Here is a 20,247-nt window from a genome sequence, read left to right on the forward strand (position 1 = left end):
AACACCAAAAATCTAACTTTTAAAGATGTTTCTTCCACCTACAACATTATAACATCCCTTTCACATGCTGTGTTGTCTACAGCTCGCAACTTCACCCACATCTCTGCCTGTGATGTCTCAAGCTTCTACCTGCACACACATCGCAGCATGTGAAGTTCCTATCCACAACATACATCTCTCAGCTTGTGATATCTCAAACTCCCACCCACAACATACATCTCTCAGCTTGTGATATCTCAAACTCCCACCCACAACACACATCTCTCAGCTTGTAATTTCTCAAGCTCCCACCCACAACATACATCTTTCAGCTTGTAATTTCTCAAGCTCCAACCCACAACATACATCTCTCAGCTTGTAATTTCTCAAACTTCACCCACAACATACATCTCTCAGCTTGTGATATCTCAAACTCCCACCCACAACACACATCTCTCAGCTTGTAATTTCTCAAGCTCCAACCCACAACATACATCTTTCAGCTTGTAATTTCTCAAGCTCCCACCCACAACATACATCTTTCAGATTGTAATTTCTCAAGCTCCAACCCACAACATACATCTCTCAGCTTGTAATTTCTCAAACTTCACCCACAACATACATCTCTCAGCTTGTGATATCTCAAGCTCCCACCCACAACATACATCTCTCGGCTTGTGATATCTCAAGCTCCCACCCACAATATACATCTCTCAGCTTATGATATCTCAAGTTCCCACCCACACCATATCTTCCAGCTTGGGGTGTCTCAAGCTTACACACACACACACACAACACATCTCCTAGCCTGTGATAGCCATGTATAATCAAGTAGTCTGTGATGAACACACACTTCCAGAGAACACAAGAGCAATTTACATTATTTTTCCACAATTGATTTTCAATTCTGATTCTTACTGCCAATACAAGCTGGGAATAATTCAGATGACTTGATTGTCGTATGGCTACACCCTAAAGCCAGTTCATCAAGGTTAATTACAGACAAGGTTAATCTGTTCTGGATAGACTTTTTTCTTGCTTGAAATACATGTAGTTCTCTAATCACATTTCATTTTTTGTTCTCTGGAAAAAAATTTATGCGGTTTTTGAATTCAAATTTATGCTCAACTTTATTGTTGATTTTTTTTGTTTGTTTTTTTTTTGCTCCACTAAAAGCCAAGAGAGTCAATACATTACTTCTGATACTCAAAGTCAGAGGTGAGCTAAACATTACAGGATAATTTAATAACGTTTGTAATTTTACTAAACCACATGTTTTATGGGTGGGCTTATCCTCAAGCATGAACTTTTTGAAAAATAATCAAGGATTTAATTCATTTTCTGAATGCCTGGTTTAAATTGGGGTAACTCCATATTCCCCGGTTTACAATGGGGTCATTCCAAATTGGCTTGTTCATATTAACAGTAACTCTATACAGCCTATAGCTTTTATTAGAGTAATTCAACATCACCTGGATTACATTGGGGTAATTCCATATTTGCCTGGTTTACATTGTGGCAACTCAATATTGCCTAGGCTACATTGGGGTAATTCCATATTTGCCTGGTTTACATTGTGGCAACTCAATATTGCCTAGGTTACATTGGGGTAATTCTATATTGCCTGGTTTAAATTGTGGCAACTCAATATTGCTTAGGTTACACTGGGGTAGTTCCATAATGCCTTGGTTACAATGAGGTAGCTCCATATTGCCTCGGTTACATTGAGGTAGCTCAATATTGCTTCGGTTACATTGGGTAGCTCAATATTGCCTCGGTTACATTGGATAGCTCAATATTGCCTAGGTTACATTGAGGTAGCTCAATATTGCCTCTGTTACATTGGGTAGCTCAATATTGCCTAGGTTACATTGGGTAGCTCCATATTGCCTAGGTTACATTGGGTAGCTCCATATTGCCTAGGTTACATAGAGGTAGCTCCATATTGCCTAGGTTACAGTGGGGTAGCTCCATATTGTCTAGATAACATTTGGGTAGCTCCATATTGCCTAGCTTACAGTGGGGTAGCTCCATATTGTCTAGATTACATTTGTTTAGCTCCATATTGTCTAGGCTACAGTGGGGTAGTGCCACATTTCCTGGTCCACATCAGAGTTATTCCATGTTACCTGGTATATGGAAGTAAAATATGCAGTTTCCACAATGTAATAAAACACAATCCATATATTTACATTCAATAGCCACAGATTTTAATGAAATTTTAAAACTGATGTTTTAACTTACTATTTGCAAATGTATACATGTAACATTATAAAATGTAACATTTAAGCCACATTTATATAAAACTTTTATTAGCAAGCATCGTATATTTACAACTGGTATAAGTAATTATACTGAGATTATGTACTCTGGATCACAATGTGTAAAAAATATCACTGACCACAGAGCTGATGGTTGATAAGATTTATCTAAAGGTTATGGGATAAAAATGAAAATATATTAAGTAATTTCATATCTTTGAAATCTAAAAGTGATATTTTAAATTACATTTCGGATGTATCCAGCTGTATATAAACTGATGATATACACTTACATGTATATTGTATTATAGTATAACATTCCTGCTGCTCTTACAGTGAATAGCTTTCTTCAATATCATAGTTTTTCACAAATAGTAATGGAGCATAAATAGGACTAATTCTACATTTAAAGTTCTGTCATCAAAAATTGAAATGACTTAAAAAAAAAATTCAATTGGTGTCATATTTGTGTCTTATCACCAATCCTAAAAGGCTGCTACACTCAGGCTTAGTAAAGCATCGGAGTTAATATGCCAGTAATTTGATACTCCAGAACATTGAGCTTGGTTCATTTCCTTTTCACATAGTAATTATAGAATACATTAGCCTCCGATACAAAGTCCAGAGATATGGCAGCTAGATAATTTATAGTACAGGAATTATTAAGAACTGTGAACATCACACAGCCAAAGCTGAAATATCAAGGAAGATCTTTCCTTTACCCTACTGTTAACTGTGGTGAACCAGGGATGATCATTGATCCTGCCTACAACTGTTGATCCCTATTCATTGCTATGTCTTTGAAGGTTCTAACACTTGTGTCACTGTAATTTACATGACAAGACCACATTACGTTCACTGAATAACAAGGCCATTGTAGATATAGTAGTATAGGGATAGGGCCCGCCCATCTCCCTGAGATCAGCTTGTCAACACTGACACCCACAACTTCATATCAGAAACTCAGAAATGATCCTGATGGTTACTACAGAGATAATTACAGACAATATTCTTCCTAAGGTAGTCATTTATTCCATGATTAATTGTACTTTTTACTTCAAATGAATTGAATTGATTTTTAGGGTTTTTCTTGGAGTAATATTATGTCATATTTTGAAGTAAAATGCATTCTAAGATTTATCATTTTTTTAACTGAAAACAAATTTGGTGGGATTGATAGATAGGTAAATAATACAGCTGTAGAGTATATTCATATATCTTTTGCCATCCTGGAAGAAAAAAAATCAATAAAACCCACATCAAAATATTAAGGGGAACAAACGTATTGTGACAGGTTATATCATAATGTATGAGACTGACAACATCCAGGCTGACTTATTCTCAGACTGGAGGGACTGGACACAAATATCCAATATGTAACAGGAATGCATGCTGCTTCCCCATCATATCCAGCAACTCAATTCATCAAGGTACATATATACAGAAGATACACAAATAAATCAAAAGGAAAGCGATGCTGAATGCATCATATGAATCATAGATGTACATGCTAGAGAGATCATTCACATCAAGAATTCTTATATCCAGGTCTCCCTTCAATTTCTTAAATTGTAAATTAAACTGAATGATCCTTAAAATCATTTTACATGTTAATTAAAATATCTTTTTTATGGAAAATGAGTTAAGAATTCAGGTCACTTTGAATGTCTTTGATGGAATTCTTTCTAATTTTCATACTCAGCCAAAATTTCATGTTTTTCACCGGGGGACACCCTAAGAATGCACCATAAGTCTATGTTTTTGTCCTGTTTTGTTCAGCTTTAAACATATTTTGAGGCATTATAACACTTTATATAAAATATCTAACCCTGGTAAAATACCAGCAATAAAATACTATTAGGTGAAAAAAAATTTCTCTTCAGTTCGATCAGCTGAGCATGTAAGACTAGTAAACCTGAGGTCCAGGGTTTGAATCTTAGCAGAAGCATTGTGATTAAGAATGACCTCTGTAACAGTTGAGACATGAAAATCTGACCATTTAGTTCCTTTAAGGAAAGGTTTAAAACACATTGCATAGAATATGTGTCTAAATCTGTTTTACACTGTGATAATATAACCATACAATATAAGGACATCCCTAAAGGACACCATACCATATAAGGACATCCCTAAAGGACACAATACAATATTAGGACATCCCTAAAGGACACAATACAATATTAGGACATCCCCAAAGGACACCATACAATATTAGGACATCCCTAAAGGACACCATACCATATAAGGACATCCCCAAAGGACACCATACATTATAAGGACATCCCCAAAGGACACCATACCATATAAGGACATCCCCAAAGGACACCATACAATATAAGGACATCCCCAAAGGACACCATACATTATAAGGACATCCCCAAAGGACACCATACATTATAAGGACATCCCCAAAGGACACCATACAATATTAGGACATCCCTAAAGGACACCATACATTATAAGGACATCCCTAAAGGACACCATACATTATAAGGACGTCCCTAAAGGACACCGTACAATATTAGGACATCCCTAAAGGACACCATACCATATAAAGACATCCCTAAAGGACACATTATAAGGACGTAAAGGAATATAATCCCTAAAGGACACCATACCATATAAAGACATCCCTAAAGGACACCGTACAATATAAGGACATCCCTAAAGGACACCATACAATATAAGGACATCCCTAAAGGACTAAATACAATATAAGGACATCCCTAAACGACTAAATACAATATAAGGACATCCCTTAAGGACAAATAAGTCCTATAAGAGGTGGACATTTCTGTCCTCTATTTATGATGTCTGTAGTCAGCTACAGTTTAAGTGACTGTAAACCATTTTATAAAGGCTGATATCATCACTGATACAAGTCATAATCCTCCAGATCTGTCTTTAAACCTTGACTGGCACATCATTGAATCTCCATTATCTGACAAATGGTCAGAGAATTATTGAAACCCATCAAAGTGTGCTAGTTGTGAATACTTGGTACAGCTGGTCTCCTTAGCTAGTCAATGTACTTGTTATACAGCTTTTACAGGAAAATCACTCCTTCTCCTCAACAATCAATACTGTCCCTGCATTTTTCATGAATTTTTGGCTTTTGCTTTCTGCCAGCAGTTCCACTCAATACTTAAGACTTAATCGCTGAAAAAAATCTATAATTTCAAGAAAATATTTCATAAAGCATACTTTCTGATTTCATCATTTTAAAAGTACTGCTTTTATATACATATCAGTATGATATTTTGTTCAATAACAAGAATACATTCCAAGTTTTCAGTTCCAGAGATGTACATAAAACATGAGAAAAAGGAATATCGGAGTAGCAATAACTCCTCCCATGCAATATTTACAAAATATACACATATTTTTATTGAAACACAGTCAAGACTTTATATTTAATTTTTTCCTTAACAAATTCCGTCTTAAACTGCATCAGTACAGAAGTAGTAACATAAACTCTTACAGTTTTAAGAGATTTCTCATATATAGTATTATTTGTATTAAGATTGTTATGATTAATGACAACAAATTAAAGAATATCCCGATTTCTAATTTTCTCTTGATAATTAATACTAATTATAAGTTGTACTGTTCCAACTAAACAAAGGTAATGTTGACAGGTATATTATCATCTATTAAGAATCATTAGAGAACTAAGTCAATCTTCATTGATTACCTACAAATATATTTTGTATCCTCAGGATGTCACTCCCTCGGACATCTCTCATAAACAGGAAATCATTTACACAAAGAGATCCTTAATATAGTGGAAGTCACTAAATGTCCCTGATAAACAAGACATCACTCACAGAGACATCCCTGATCAACAGGAAGTAGAACATACTGGTTCAAATATACATCACTGAACAACAGGAAGTGGTGTATGCTAGTTCACACAGACATCCTTGATCAACAGGAAATAGAACATACTGGTTCACATATACATCACTGATCAACAGGAAGTGGTGTGGACTAGTTCAAAGAGACACCCCTGATCAACAGGAAGTAGTTCATACTTGTTCATATATACATCACTGATCTACAGGAAGTAGTACATACTTGTTAACACATACATCACTGACCAACAAGAAGTAGTGCATGCTAGTTCACACATACATCACTGACCAACAGGAAGTAGTGCATGCTAGTTCACACAAAAACTTATATCCTTGTTCAGCAGGATGTGTTATAAACAAGTTATCACATTAAGACAACAGAAAGATGTTCACACAGGATGTCATTCTCACTGGAGACAATTTGTGATAAATAGTAAGTTTTTTGTCACAACTGTATATTTTCCAGTGGTTAACATGTAAAATGACAGGTGTGTACCTTATATGTATGAACAGTGTTGAATACAGTCTTTTTCACTTAGTTGACCGAACATAATTCTACATCTGGATTTATAGAATAAACCATGGAATATAACGCCAGGGGCCCTTGTTTGATTCCTATGTACTCTAAATAATGTGTGCTTCTTTGTCCTGTTCATACTAAACAGTTGTTGTATGTTCATTTGTATATAGTGTGCAATACATTTCTCTTTTTTCTTCTTCCTCTTGATTACATTTGTAATAGAAATGAGTTGGTGTGGCTTGTATATAGTGTTAGATACCATCTCTGTCACTTAGCTGACAGAGCAAGCTTCTTTGACTCAGTTAGAAGAGCTGGTTGATTATCACACCAGAGACCTGGGTTCGATTCTTGGTCAGGGCACTCGACAGACATGTGTATTTTCCTTATTCTTTCACACATTTAGATAATGACAAACATTAACATGTCTACTTGCAGACAAATTATTGCTGCATATTTATGTGTGAATGATGATGACCAGGATTATAGTCACAAGCTATTTCTGGAACAGAATACAGGGTTGCCAAGTCTAAGAGCTGCCTGGGAAATGTAAAGGCTATCAAACTTATCCAAAAAATATAAGCTATTATCTAAACAGGTAGGGTCTACCAATTCCTCAGAAGCTGGCAGATATGTTGTCTCAATCCACACACACAGCCACAACATCTCAACAGTCTATGTATTCATTTGGAAACAGGTTCCCACTGTTTTCACTGCCATGTACTTGAATTAAAATCTGGGTTGTTCAGTGCCAATTGGCTGTGAGGAAACTGTGTAACATTACTTACATGGATATGAGTTGAAATCACTTGATATATAAACATTTTACTGATCACAAACCTTTATATATATGTGAAACAAACTATGAAACTGTAGGGAAACATATTGACGACTAAGTGTTTAAATAGTTAAACAGATTTTGCTCGTATAATATCACACGAATGTGTTTTCCCTAACCACTTGGTGCTCATGATCAGCATAACACAGACCTGAGGTGTGTAAAGTACATGTTGTTCTGGGGTCTAATATTGGGGTCACTTCTGGGATCTGATATAGTGGTCACTATCTGGAGTCAAATATAGGGATCACTCTCTGGGGTCAAAGATTGGGATCACTCTCTGGGGTCAAAAATTGAGGTCACTTTCTGGGTTCAAAAATTGAGGTTTGTTACTCTCAGATCACATATATTCGGGTCAATTTAGGATCTAATATAAGGGTCAATCTGGAGACAAATATAGGGGTCATTCTAGGATCCTATATAGGAGCATGCTGGGATCAAAAATAGGGGCTGCTCTGGGGTCATAGATCAAACTGGAATGACAAATACATTGTATATGGACTTTGATATGGCACTAATCCAGAGATGTGTAGCTGGGAATCAGTGGTATTCAGTTTGTTGTGACAGCTGTCAGAAAAGGTAAAACCTGTATCAATTATTTCTATGTATGTATCACTACTGATGTATGTCAAACAGACGAACACATGTAGAGATGTAAACATACCTGTATAAAATCTGACAATCATCCGATGACACACTACGTTAAATCACAACCTATGAATGTAATGTCACTGTGCTACTACATAATATACAGTTATCTCCCCTGATAAAAAAATTCCCATAGTTGCCACCTTAATGAATCATATGTTTCATAGGTGTATTATGGTGCAAATATACAGATGTGTGCATTGCTTTTTACCATAGCTGTAATCCTGCTGGAATGTTCACATCTATACGTGAGTATCATAGAACAATCAATACAATCGTCCATGGCCACTAGTTAGAAAGATTCCAACTTGTAGTCTCGGCCCACAAAACCAAATCCTGTCAGATACTGTCAGGATGCAGAATATCAATGAATCCTTAAAGCATACACAACGGTCTGGTCTAAATTCATTGAGGTAGCCTTAGATTTATATGTGGGTCAGAGACTGCAAAACTGTTAAGACAATTCAGAGGAAACAGAAAGACAAAGGAGCTGCCTTACAAAAGGAGGAAAGATAGAAGTATGATTTGGTGATGTAGGCCCCCACCATATTCTGGAAAATATAAAAACATTTTGAAAGACATAGAGTGAAATATCATAAAAACATATTGAATGTCCCTATGTAAATCAGATCTGTTAGACATGCAAACTTTAGGATTGTTAACCTAATTTTCCAACAAAACCTTGCCAGGGTCCCCTTACATCAATATCAAGCTTCACTTCACAGTAGCCACCAATTTGTCTGACCTCAAACCAACCATACAGCTATAGTCAATAAATATACCTAGAGTAACACATACTTCATGTAATCTTGGTAAAATTCTAGCTGCAATAATACACTGCTTGGCTTTAACTTGATCAGTTGTGCATTAGACTAGTAAGTCTGGGGTCCCAGGTTTGAATCTTAGTGGAGACATCGGAATAAATAATGACCTCTGTTACATTTATACAAAGCACAACTGGTTTGATGTATGTTACTGGTGTAGATGTAAGTACCAGTTTTGACCAATTTTGTCAAGTTAAACTCATATCAGAAAGATAAGAGCTCTGTTAGCCATTTCTATAGATCAGCTCCCTTAATTAGACAGTTTAGCCTCCTCCCTATAAAATATATATATGACATTCCAGAAAAGTCAGGTGAGAGATTGACAGACATATATAGTTGTTTTGCATAATTAAAACCAATACCACTTTACAGAGTTTTTGCCCTTTGGGTTTTTTCATGCTGATATTTTGAAGGCAGTTGGAGGAACTGGATTGTAATAATCTTCCTTGTTAAGTTATGACAACCATGTCAGTATAATGGCTAGAATTTTAACAATCACTGTATACCTGCATATTGTAACTCATTGGCTGTCTCACATCATGTTAAATATTTGAAAAATTGAAACTGTTTTCTCACCCAAAAATCATAACAAAAAAAGCAGCAATCCTGTGTCTACCATGCCATCAAGGTCATTGTTGCTAATTTGAAGTAGTTGTCTCCCCTGACATCATAATCACTACAACAAATTGGTAAAGTTTGTCTCCCTTGATATCAATTCAATGTGACAAATTGGGAACGGGGGCATCACATGAGATAAAATTGCTACAATCAACTGGGAACATTTGCGTTCTCTTACATCATAATCACTACAACACACTGGGAACAGTTGTGTTCCCTTTCATCATAATCACTACAACACTGGGAACAGTTGTGTTCCCTTACATCATAATCACTACTACACACTGGGAACAGTTGTGTTCCCTTACATCATAATCACTACAACACACTGGGAACAGTTGTGTTCCCTTACATCATAATCACTACTACACACTGGGAACAGTTGTGTTCCCTTACATCATAATCATTACAACACACTGGGAACAGTTGTGTTCCCTTACATCATAATCACTACAACACTGGGAACAGTTACGTTCTCTTACATGATAATCAATACACACTGGAAACAGTTGTGTTCCCTTACATCATAATCACTACTACACACTGGGAACAGTTGTGTTCCCTTACATCATAATCATTACAACACACTGGGAACAGTTGTGTTCCCTTACATCATAATCACTACAACACTGGGAACAGTTGCGTTCTCTTACATCATAATCAATACACACTGGAAACAGTTGTGTTCCCTTACATCATAATCACTACAACACTGGGAACAGTTACGTTCTCTTACATGATAATCAATACACACTGGAAACAGTTGTGTTCCCTTACATCATAATCACTACAACACTGGGAACAGTTGTGTTCCCTCACATCATAATCACTACTACACACTGGGAACAGTTGTGTTCCCTTACATCATAATCACTACTACACACTGGGAACAGTTGTGTTCCCTTACATCATAATCACTACTACACACTGGGAACAGTTGTGTTCCCTTACATCATAATCACTACTACACACTTGGAACAGTTGCGTTCCCTTACATCATAATCACTACTACACACTGGGAACAGTTGTGTTCCCTTACATCATAACCACTACAACACACAGGGAACAGTTGCATTCCCTCACATCATAATTGCTATTACACACTGGGAACAGTTGCGTTCCCTCACATCATAATCACTACTACACACTGGGAACAATTGTGTTCCCTTACATCATAATCACTACAACACACTGGGAACAGTTGTGTTCCCTCACATCATAATTGCTATTACACACTGGGAACAGTTGTGTTCCCTTACATCATAATCACTACTTACATCATAATCACTACTACACACTGGGAACATTTGCGTTCTCTTACATCATAATCACTACTACACACTGGGAACAGTTGTGTTCCCTCACATCATAATCACTACTACACACTGGGAACAGTTGTGTTCCCTTACATCATAATCACTACTACACACTGGGAACAGTTGTGTTCCCTTACATCATAATCACTACTACACACTGGGAACAGTTGCGTTCCCTTACATCGTAATCACTACTACACACTGGGAACAGTTGCGTTCCCTTACATCGTAATCACTACTACACACTGGGAACAGTTGTGTTCCCTCACATCATAATCACTACTACACACTGGGAACAGTTGTGTTCCCTTACATCATAATCACTACAACACTGGGAACAGTTGTGTTCCCTCACATCATAATCATTACAACACACTGGGAACAGTTGTGTTCCCTCACATCATAATCACTACTACACACTGGGAACAGTTGTGTTCCCTCACACCATAATCACTACTACACACTGGGAACAGTTGTGTTCCCTCACATCATAATCACTACTACACACTGGGAACAGTTGTGTTCCCTCACATCATAATCACTACTACACACTGGGAACAGTTGTGTTCCCTCACATCATAATCACTACTACACACTGGGAACAGTTGTGTTCCCTCACATCATAATCACTACTACACACTGGGAACAGTTGTGTTCCCTCACATCATAATCACTACTACACACTGGGAACAGTTGTGTTCCCTCACATCATAATCACTACTACACACTGGGAACAGTTGTGTTCCCTCACATCATAATCACTACTACACACTGGGAACAGTTGTGTTCCCTTACATCATAATCACTACTACACACTTGGAACAGTTGCGTTCCCTTACATCATAATCACTACTACACACTGGGAACAGTTGTGTTCCCTTACATCATAACCACTACAACACACAGGGAACAGTTGCATTCCCTCACATCATAATTGCTATTACACACTGGGAACAGTTGCGTTCCCTCACATCATAATCACTACTACACACTGGGAACAGTTGTGTTCCCTTACATCATAATCATTACAACACACTGGGAACAGTTGTGTTCCCTCACATCATAATTGCTATTACACACTGGGAACAGCTGCGTTCCCTTACATCATAATCACTACTACACACTGGGAACAGTTGTGTTCCCTCACATCATAATCACTACTATACACTGGGAACAGTTGTGTTCCCTTACATCGTAATCACTACTACACACTGGGAACAGTTGTGTTCCCTCACATCATAATCACTACTACACACTGGGAACAGTTGTGTTCCCATACATCATAATCACTACTACACACTGGGAACAGTTGCGTTCCCTTACATCGTAATCACTACTACACACTGGGAACAGTTGCGTTCCCTTACATCGTAATCACTACTACACAGTGGGAACAGTTGTGTTCCCTTACATCGTAATCACTACTACACACTGGGAACAGTTGCGTTCCCTTACATCGTAATCACTACTACACACTGGGAACAGTTGCGTTCCCTTACATCGTAATCACTACTACACACTGGGAACAGTTGTGTTCCCTCACATCATAATCACTACTACACACTGGGAACAGTTGTGTTCCCTCACATCATAATCACTACAACACTGGGAACAGTTGTGTTCCCTCACATCATAATCATTACAACACACTGGGAACAGTTGTGTTCCCTCACATCATAATCACTACTACACACTGGGAACAGTTGTGTAATCACTACTACACACTGGGAACAGTTGTGTTCCCTCACATCATAATCACTACTACACACTGGGAACAGTTGTGTTCCCTCACATCATAATCACTACTACACACTGGGAACAGTTGTGTTCCCTCACATCATAATCACTACTACACACTGGGAACAGTTGTGTTCCCTTACATCATAATCACTACTACACACTGGGAACAGTTGTGTTCCCTCACATCATAATCACTACTACACACTGGGAACAGTCATATCATAATCACTACTACACACTGGGAACAGTTGTGTCACATCATAATCACTACTACACACTGTTGTGTTCCCTTACATCATAATCACTACTACACACTGGGAACAGTTGTGTTCCCTTACATCATAATCATTTACACACTGGGAACAGTTGTGTTCCCTCACATCATAATTGCTATTACACACTGGGAACAGTTGTGTTCCCTCACATCATAATCACTACTACACACTGGGAACAGTTGTGTTCCCTCACATCATAATCACTACTACACACTGGGAACAGTTGTGTTCCCTCACATCATAATCACTACTACACACTGGGAACAGTTGTGTTCCCTTACATCATAATCACTACTACACACTGGGAACAGTTGTGTTCCCTCACATCATAATCACTACTACACACTGGGAACAGTTGTGTTCCCTCACATCATAATCACTACTACACACTGGGAACAGTTGTGTTCCCTCACATCATAATCACTAAGACGAATCAGGAACAAAAGTCTCCTCTAACATAAAACATAAAGTATGATTATACTGTTAAAAGCGTACAACTGCAGAAACCACTATACACCAAATCAACAACCATTATAACAGTACTGTTCCATCTATAGCTCACCAATATTAGATACACTTCAACATTAGATACACTCCAACATTCTCTTTTCAACACAAGTAACAACAGACTCCATCTAGAAACTTATAACAAGTACGCCATTGGAAATTTACTGTGATGCAGTTACCTGTTATAACAGATATCTCATGCCCTTAGGTTAATTCTGTTTCAGATTATGTTAAAAGTACTTAAGGTTTTTATATGTATCTTATTTCTGTTTTTAATTGTCATTACTATTACTCTCTATATAAATGTTTAGAAAAGATGTCTGTCTTGCAAACAATGGATTAAGAGAGTTTCTCCATATTGTTAACATGAACATTTCTAATTCACCTTCATAAATACCACATATACAGTATAATCCACAGAATTGAACTTAGACACAAAGCAGAGTATATTTAAATAAGTTGATTTCCTCAGCATGAGACAACAGTGTCACACATCCTTTGTGGACTGTCATTGTAAGCCTGGAGACAGTTGGTAATCTCACTATTCCATAGTTACCTGTATTATAATATCTAATTATCCCACCTGGATAAATGTCACCTTTAGATATACATTAGTGACCCAGGGGCAGATAACTACCACAGATTATGGTGTTTATCTGGTCTCATATTACATAGACATTCCAGATATTTATCTGCTGATCTCATCAGATCTCTTGTCAAACTTGAGTTCTACTTTAAGATACTTACTGAGAAAATATTTAATCTAATGAAGATTTGTTAACATGCAATCAGTTCCAATGCTTGGTAAATTAAGTAGCATGTGGACAATCAAATACCAGTGATTGTCTAGAAAGTCAGAGCAATGGTTCAAATGCAAGCCACCTGACAGACCGACTCTGTTCATGAGAAGATACAAAGTGATTTGATAAAAATGTATATATATCCTTCAAAACATACTAAATATGCACTGTTCATCACATTTCATCATGAGCTTATGTCTAAACAATTATTGATAAATTAAACTGATTAGCTAGCTGCTTTGAGTTTCAATCAATCTTAAGGCATACACCTTATAAATCTATTTTTAGAGATGATAATCAGATGAACTCCTACAGCTTTGATGATTCACACAAAGATTAAGTTGTCTATGTAACAGTTCCCACCTTGTCTCCTACATCATTGGTGATGATTGTCCTTAACCATACACCTCCAACCCTTCCTTCACTCAAAATAAAAATATATATCCAGCCAAGTTCCCATGGAGGAAAAGTTAGCCACCAGCTAAAGCTAGAGGCTGATTGCCAATTGACATGATCACCAAGATTTATAGCTATAAAACCCAACCCGAGAGCCAACACATATAATGTTACTTTTTGTCACATTAAAGTCCTCTCCATAAAGGATTGTTTTCATGGCTATGGGTTAGGTGTGGCAGACTTATGAAGTACCAAACATAAAATGTTTCATTTATCTATTTAAATCGAATTGTTTGTGCTGACAATACCTCCTACGTATACCCAGCAAAGGATGTGTTATGATGATTGGAGTCAGTGTTTTAAACTTGTATGGTAAAATCATGATTTTTATGAAGTAACATGTTCTTAATTCTTCGTTCCTTCTCTATCCAGAACAGCTTTTCTAATCACGGACATAGTATTTATATAAAATATTATTTGCCTTGTTGGACCAGGATGTCAGAATTTCAACTGGTCTGTAATCTATCTACAGGGCCTTCTAATATTTCTTCCAAATATCTACCCCTGAATTACTGTCTAGTAACACAGATCACGATAACCCTTCCTACACAAAGACAAATGATCTTTACCCAGGATTTATCGCTAATCGCCACCAAGGTTCAATGTACCTTCACCAACACACAGAGAACAAGTACCAGTATGGAATGTAACCCTTGACTATTTAAATCTCCAATGTCTTTTAACCACACTGTACTTATAGACAGATCTACCAAACAAGTATCATTGAGGTAGTCTAAACACACATCGCCAACCATACAAACTGATTGATAATGTGACACTGATGTCCTCCATCACTAAATATATAAACCTGAGAAGACCAATTCCTGTATCTGGCATCAATTCTCTGTCCAGCGGAGGCTCTTAACAGCCACCACAGATCCCTGTTTGTAGCCTATAATTAGCTATATTGATTGTAACTTTTATATTTGACACAACATATGATCGTGAACATTGTTGTTTCAGTGGAGGACCATGGACAATAACACAAAGCCAGCGGTGTATTGGCTATCTTCGTGTTCCAATCCACACTACAGTATCAATGGATAAGCACATAGAATAGTGGGAGACTGGAAATCATCCCACTGGTACACTAACTTCTATTTCTATCATAAAGAAGTTTAAAAAATAATGTCAATGAATTGCTGGTCATGAATTAAACCAGATAAACATTTTAGTATTAATTACACTTCATTTCTTCAAAAGTTGTAATGGAAGATCTGGTCAACCTGATGACTGGAACATTGAACATTGTACAAAACACACACGTGTAGTACTTTTTTGATACAAATTCAGAATTAGATACAGTAAAGCCATATTGTAAATTTAAATGCATCAAATTGCTGTTCCTCTAGGAGTAGTCATTGATGCAAAGATCTCAAATTTTGAAACTGAGGAAAACTATATTAAATACCTACATACCACAACAACAAAAATTTATCTGAATGAAAAAATATCATTGATGGTATCTAAACTTGAAGGTAAAAATTGTCTGATATATGTAGAACCGTCTAGTCATATGGACTACATCAATGGCAATGGTAAATCTAGACAACAAATTGAAGTACATGTAGATTTATCAATAGCTAGTACTGGTAAAAAGTGTTGAGAGTCAGACTTTCTAGTAGTATGTTTTGATTAATTATCAATTAATCGTTACTTTGCCACATACCTTAACTCAAATTATGTTGGCTTTTTGAGTAATTACAATCAATCCATTTAATTGGTAACTGATTAATTATTGGGACAACATGAAAACTGCTATAATTAATTTTAAGCTTAAGTCAGCAATTATAAACTACATAAGGACACCATGATCGGAATAAACTTCTGGTTAAAAAAAACATCACCAAGTCTATCTAAAATAACCATAAAAAAAACTGGAAATAAGTTCAAAGATTGTTCCCTCCCTTGTATCAAAGTAATCAGATATATTTTTAAAACCCCACAAAAGTAAATAAACATAAGACTTTTTCTATATACCTTTCATGCTTGATTATGTCTCCGTCATTTGCTTTTGAAGTTTTAAACTCTGTATTGTTGGGAAATAACAAATTTGCAAAATTAGTTATTATCAACAAAATATGAGAACTAAAAACCATACAGTGTTGTAAACTCTAAACAGAGGTGGAATCAATTGAGTACACAGGTCTTTATTTGAGTACTGAATGTCACATTATGTGGGTGTTATCAAGCGTACACAACTGATGCCACTAGATAAATGCTAGGTATGCTCAACTGATCAACAGTTTATAAACTGTAATATAATCATGTTAAAGTATTTTTACTTCATCGATCATTTTATGAGAACATGGCTGAGAATTACAAAAAATACCAGAACTCTTAACTTTCCCAAAGAAAAAATAAACTGACATACATTCATATTCTCTGTTCTGGAGAACTAAATGACAAGTTGTTGAAGACATTTCTGTGTACATTCATATAGTCAAAAGTAACATAGTTCAACAACATCTATGCCCTGTCAACACCATGGCATTTTTTAAGATGCATTAAAAATATAACACTGAGATACATGAATTTTGAAAAAGGATTTTGATACCACATTTTGAAATAACATGGTAGAGATCTGTAGCTGAGTAATTCTGTACACAGTACAGTATCCATTCTCACCATAAACATGCAAATTTTTGTTCTTGATTTCACTTTGGACCTTGATAACTAATTTAAATCATTTCCATTGTCATTTAAATTTTAAAAAAATATATACACTGCCATATTATTTTCTCTCTCTTACATTGTTTTGTCTAATACATAAATAAAGGAACTTGTCAACCACCACAGAAAAGTATGCATAAAAGATTTTAAATTTATACAACAGCCACATGTACATTATGTAAACTATGTATTGGGCTAAAAGGTTTCCTTTTACAAACATGCTCTAAAACGATGGTCACAGAAAATTTATCGTAAGATCATGCGTTGTACCCATTTTTTAAAAAATACATCACATAGTAAAAAGAAGTCTAAAGCTTAATATAGTCTAATTAGCTTTCCTATGTTGTCATGGTTTCAAGCGCTAAATGGGCTATATAGTACTGGATGTAGCTACTGGAAAAGTTTGTTATAGACAGGTATTTTTTGTTAGGAAATAGCTCATGTTGTCAGTTTTCATATCTTGTCTTCTATTAAATGCCCATGGGCCAGTGGTGCATTGACCATCGATGTAAAATTTGAATGGCTGTCAGATCTAATTGATGTTTGGGTAAAAACACTGGAAGACAGTTTAAGTTGTCATCTTACTGACAACTTGGTTGGAACATCATACATACAAGACCATAATACTAACCTAGTATGAGTCATGTTAGTGATGCAAAGCTGGTGGAGTCAGTGATGTTGATTTTATGTATTTTCTGGGTCCATGTTTTACTTAACAGACTGTTATTGATGTGTAATTATATTGATTATACAGATGTAACCACTGTAAAATATGAACTATCCAATATCGACAAAGTAAGGATCGTCTTTAAGAAATGACGATAAATCTGCTACCTCATCCTGTAAAATTATTGAAATATTCTGAGATCCCAACTCCTAATTATGACAAACATTTTTTTATTTACGTAAACACACGATAATAATAAGTACTGAAGGGAGTAAAAGACTGACGTTATGCGTGGGTTTAACGTAAACACAATTTAAGTAATACGAGATAGTAGTAAGCCAACTTCAGCCGGCAGCAATGGTACAGATTACCAGAACTGCAGAGCTGAAAATGACATTTCTAACGTTGAAAAGAAGTGAAAAAGCACAACATACCGAAACCACATATGAAACAGGATGCTAAAATCCACAACCTCCGAACTGGAATTGGTGTCTTCATCTTTCCTGTTTGTCAGACATACGGTTTGTACTCCATTACATCTTGTCAATATCGAATATTGTTTATCACCTCCTATAACCGATAACTATACTGGAAATGTCAATGCTTCACCTTGGATTATCGGGTGCTTGCGCCTTTTCGTCTAGGCGTTTGTAAAAAGGAAACGAAGCATATGAAATTCCGGATCTCAGAGGTTAAATCGTAATGGACTTGCGCATAATGTATGTAAGTAAAATAACACTGGCTCCGATTTCATACTTATCATGTAATCGAAAAATCCAGGTCGAGGAGGTCAAATTGATGATAAATGGATACAGCTTGACTTCCTTCTTAGTTCTGCTGTATATTGAGGCAACACATAAGACCTTGCATTAAAACAGCACATACAGAGATCATTTCCAACCGTGACTGGGAACAGACTTCACAAATACCACTGTAACCTTTACTGTGAATCATGGTTATTTCCTTACTCAAACTTTGTCCAATTTTATCCCAGAAACCTACCAGACAAATGCCATTGTTCTAGACCCTTTGATTAATCTGTGTGTGTGAAAGTCGTTTAAATGTTTTAACAAATTTGACCCCGTAAACTTAATATTTGCTCGGCTTCTTGTCAGCAACATAACAGACAAATGTCGTTATTCTAAGCATCTTAGTTAACCGAAAGGCGTTACTTGAAGATATTAATATGTTTGACCCAATATGTGTAGAAGATAAATTCTTTATACTGATTTTCTTCAGCTTTACCACGGATAACCAAATGGTTACAGTGTTCAAGTGTTTACATTAATGGGTCATATCATTCAGCTAAGCAGGGAACGTTTCACTGGATAAAAATCACGCATCAACGCGATCTTAGGTGTCCTCTCTGGTGAACATGTCGTAAGTTATGGAGTATTGTCAAGACTGTTGACGATTTCCTTAGAATATGTTGACAGTGATCTTCCTAAAAATATAAATATGCTGTGATAAATCATTCACGTGTGTAACATTTGTATTTGTAAATTGATATAAGGGAGGCAATTGTGAATTTTAGTGTCCTTATTTGTCTCCCTTGTGGAAATCTTTTGTAAAGAAAGATTAATTTCAAAAATTAGAAAAGGAAGAGAACAATATCTCATCTTTGATCACCATTTGCAAAGAATAATGCGAGTTTCTACAGAAGAACTATCCTAATTCACAACACAATATTGAAATTTGTCCTCGCAATGGCAAATGTCACCTGAATATGAAATCTAGGGATCGGAGGCCTCTCAGAACAACTTTTACAGTGCCATCACACTGGAATGTCATTTAGACTCGGTAAGATGACTCCAAGGGCCCCTTTACAGTGCCATTACACGGAAACATCATTACTTGTAAACAGTATCATAACATAACATCCAGCCACGTTATTTGTAAATAATAACAGACCGACCAGTCTGTACTGCTCATTTAAAACTAACGCAAAGCAAAGAGCAGCTACTACTGACTTCATTAGACAGAATCCACAGGTTTCCTAGTTACAATGGATGATCAACGCTAAGGTCGATCACGAGGAATTCCCAAGTGAGTGGTTAGAAAATATGGAAGAGAAGTACCGATTTTACCATGAGATTTACACACCTTTTACAACCAAACAATGTGGACAGTCAAACAATTTTCAACTTTTAAAAGTTTCACCTCTTGACGAATCATTACATGATACTCACAAAATGGTCAGGATTCTAACTGAAGTAACAATTGAGCAGATCTCATGGCACAGTGAGCCCATAGTGAATGAGTTGATTGAGGCCT

At 36.3% G+C, this 20,247-nt stretch overlaps 1 protein-coding gene across 1 annotated transcript in view; it reads right to left on the bottom strand.

Annotated features, from left to right (window-relative positions):
- LOC132547395 (uncharacterized) overlaps window positions 1–18,490 on the bottom strand; it is a 37,805-nt gene extending 19,315 nt beyond the window's left edge. The window contains exon 1 of the mRNA XM_060211186.1: window positions 18,408–18,490. Within this exon, the coding sequence (XP_060067169.1) occupies window positions 18,408–18,471 (64 nt within the window). The 5' untranslated portion in view covers window positions 18,472–18,490. The remainder of the gene's footprint in view (window positions 1–18,407) is intronic.
- Window positions 18,491–20,247: the final 1,757 nt, after the last annotated feature.

Source organism: Ylistrum balloti, unplaced genomic scaffold, assembly GCF_031769215.1.
Source record: "Ylistrum balloti isolate Yb309-2 unplaced genomic scaffold, AGI_CSIRO_Ybal_v1 Utg369562, whole genome shotgun sequence".
Taxonomy (NCBI): domain Eukaryota; kingdom Metazoa; phylum Mollusca; class Bivalvia; order Pectinida; family Pectinidae; genus Ylistrum; species Ylistrum balloti.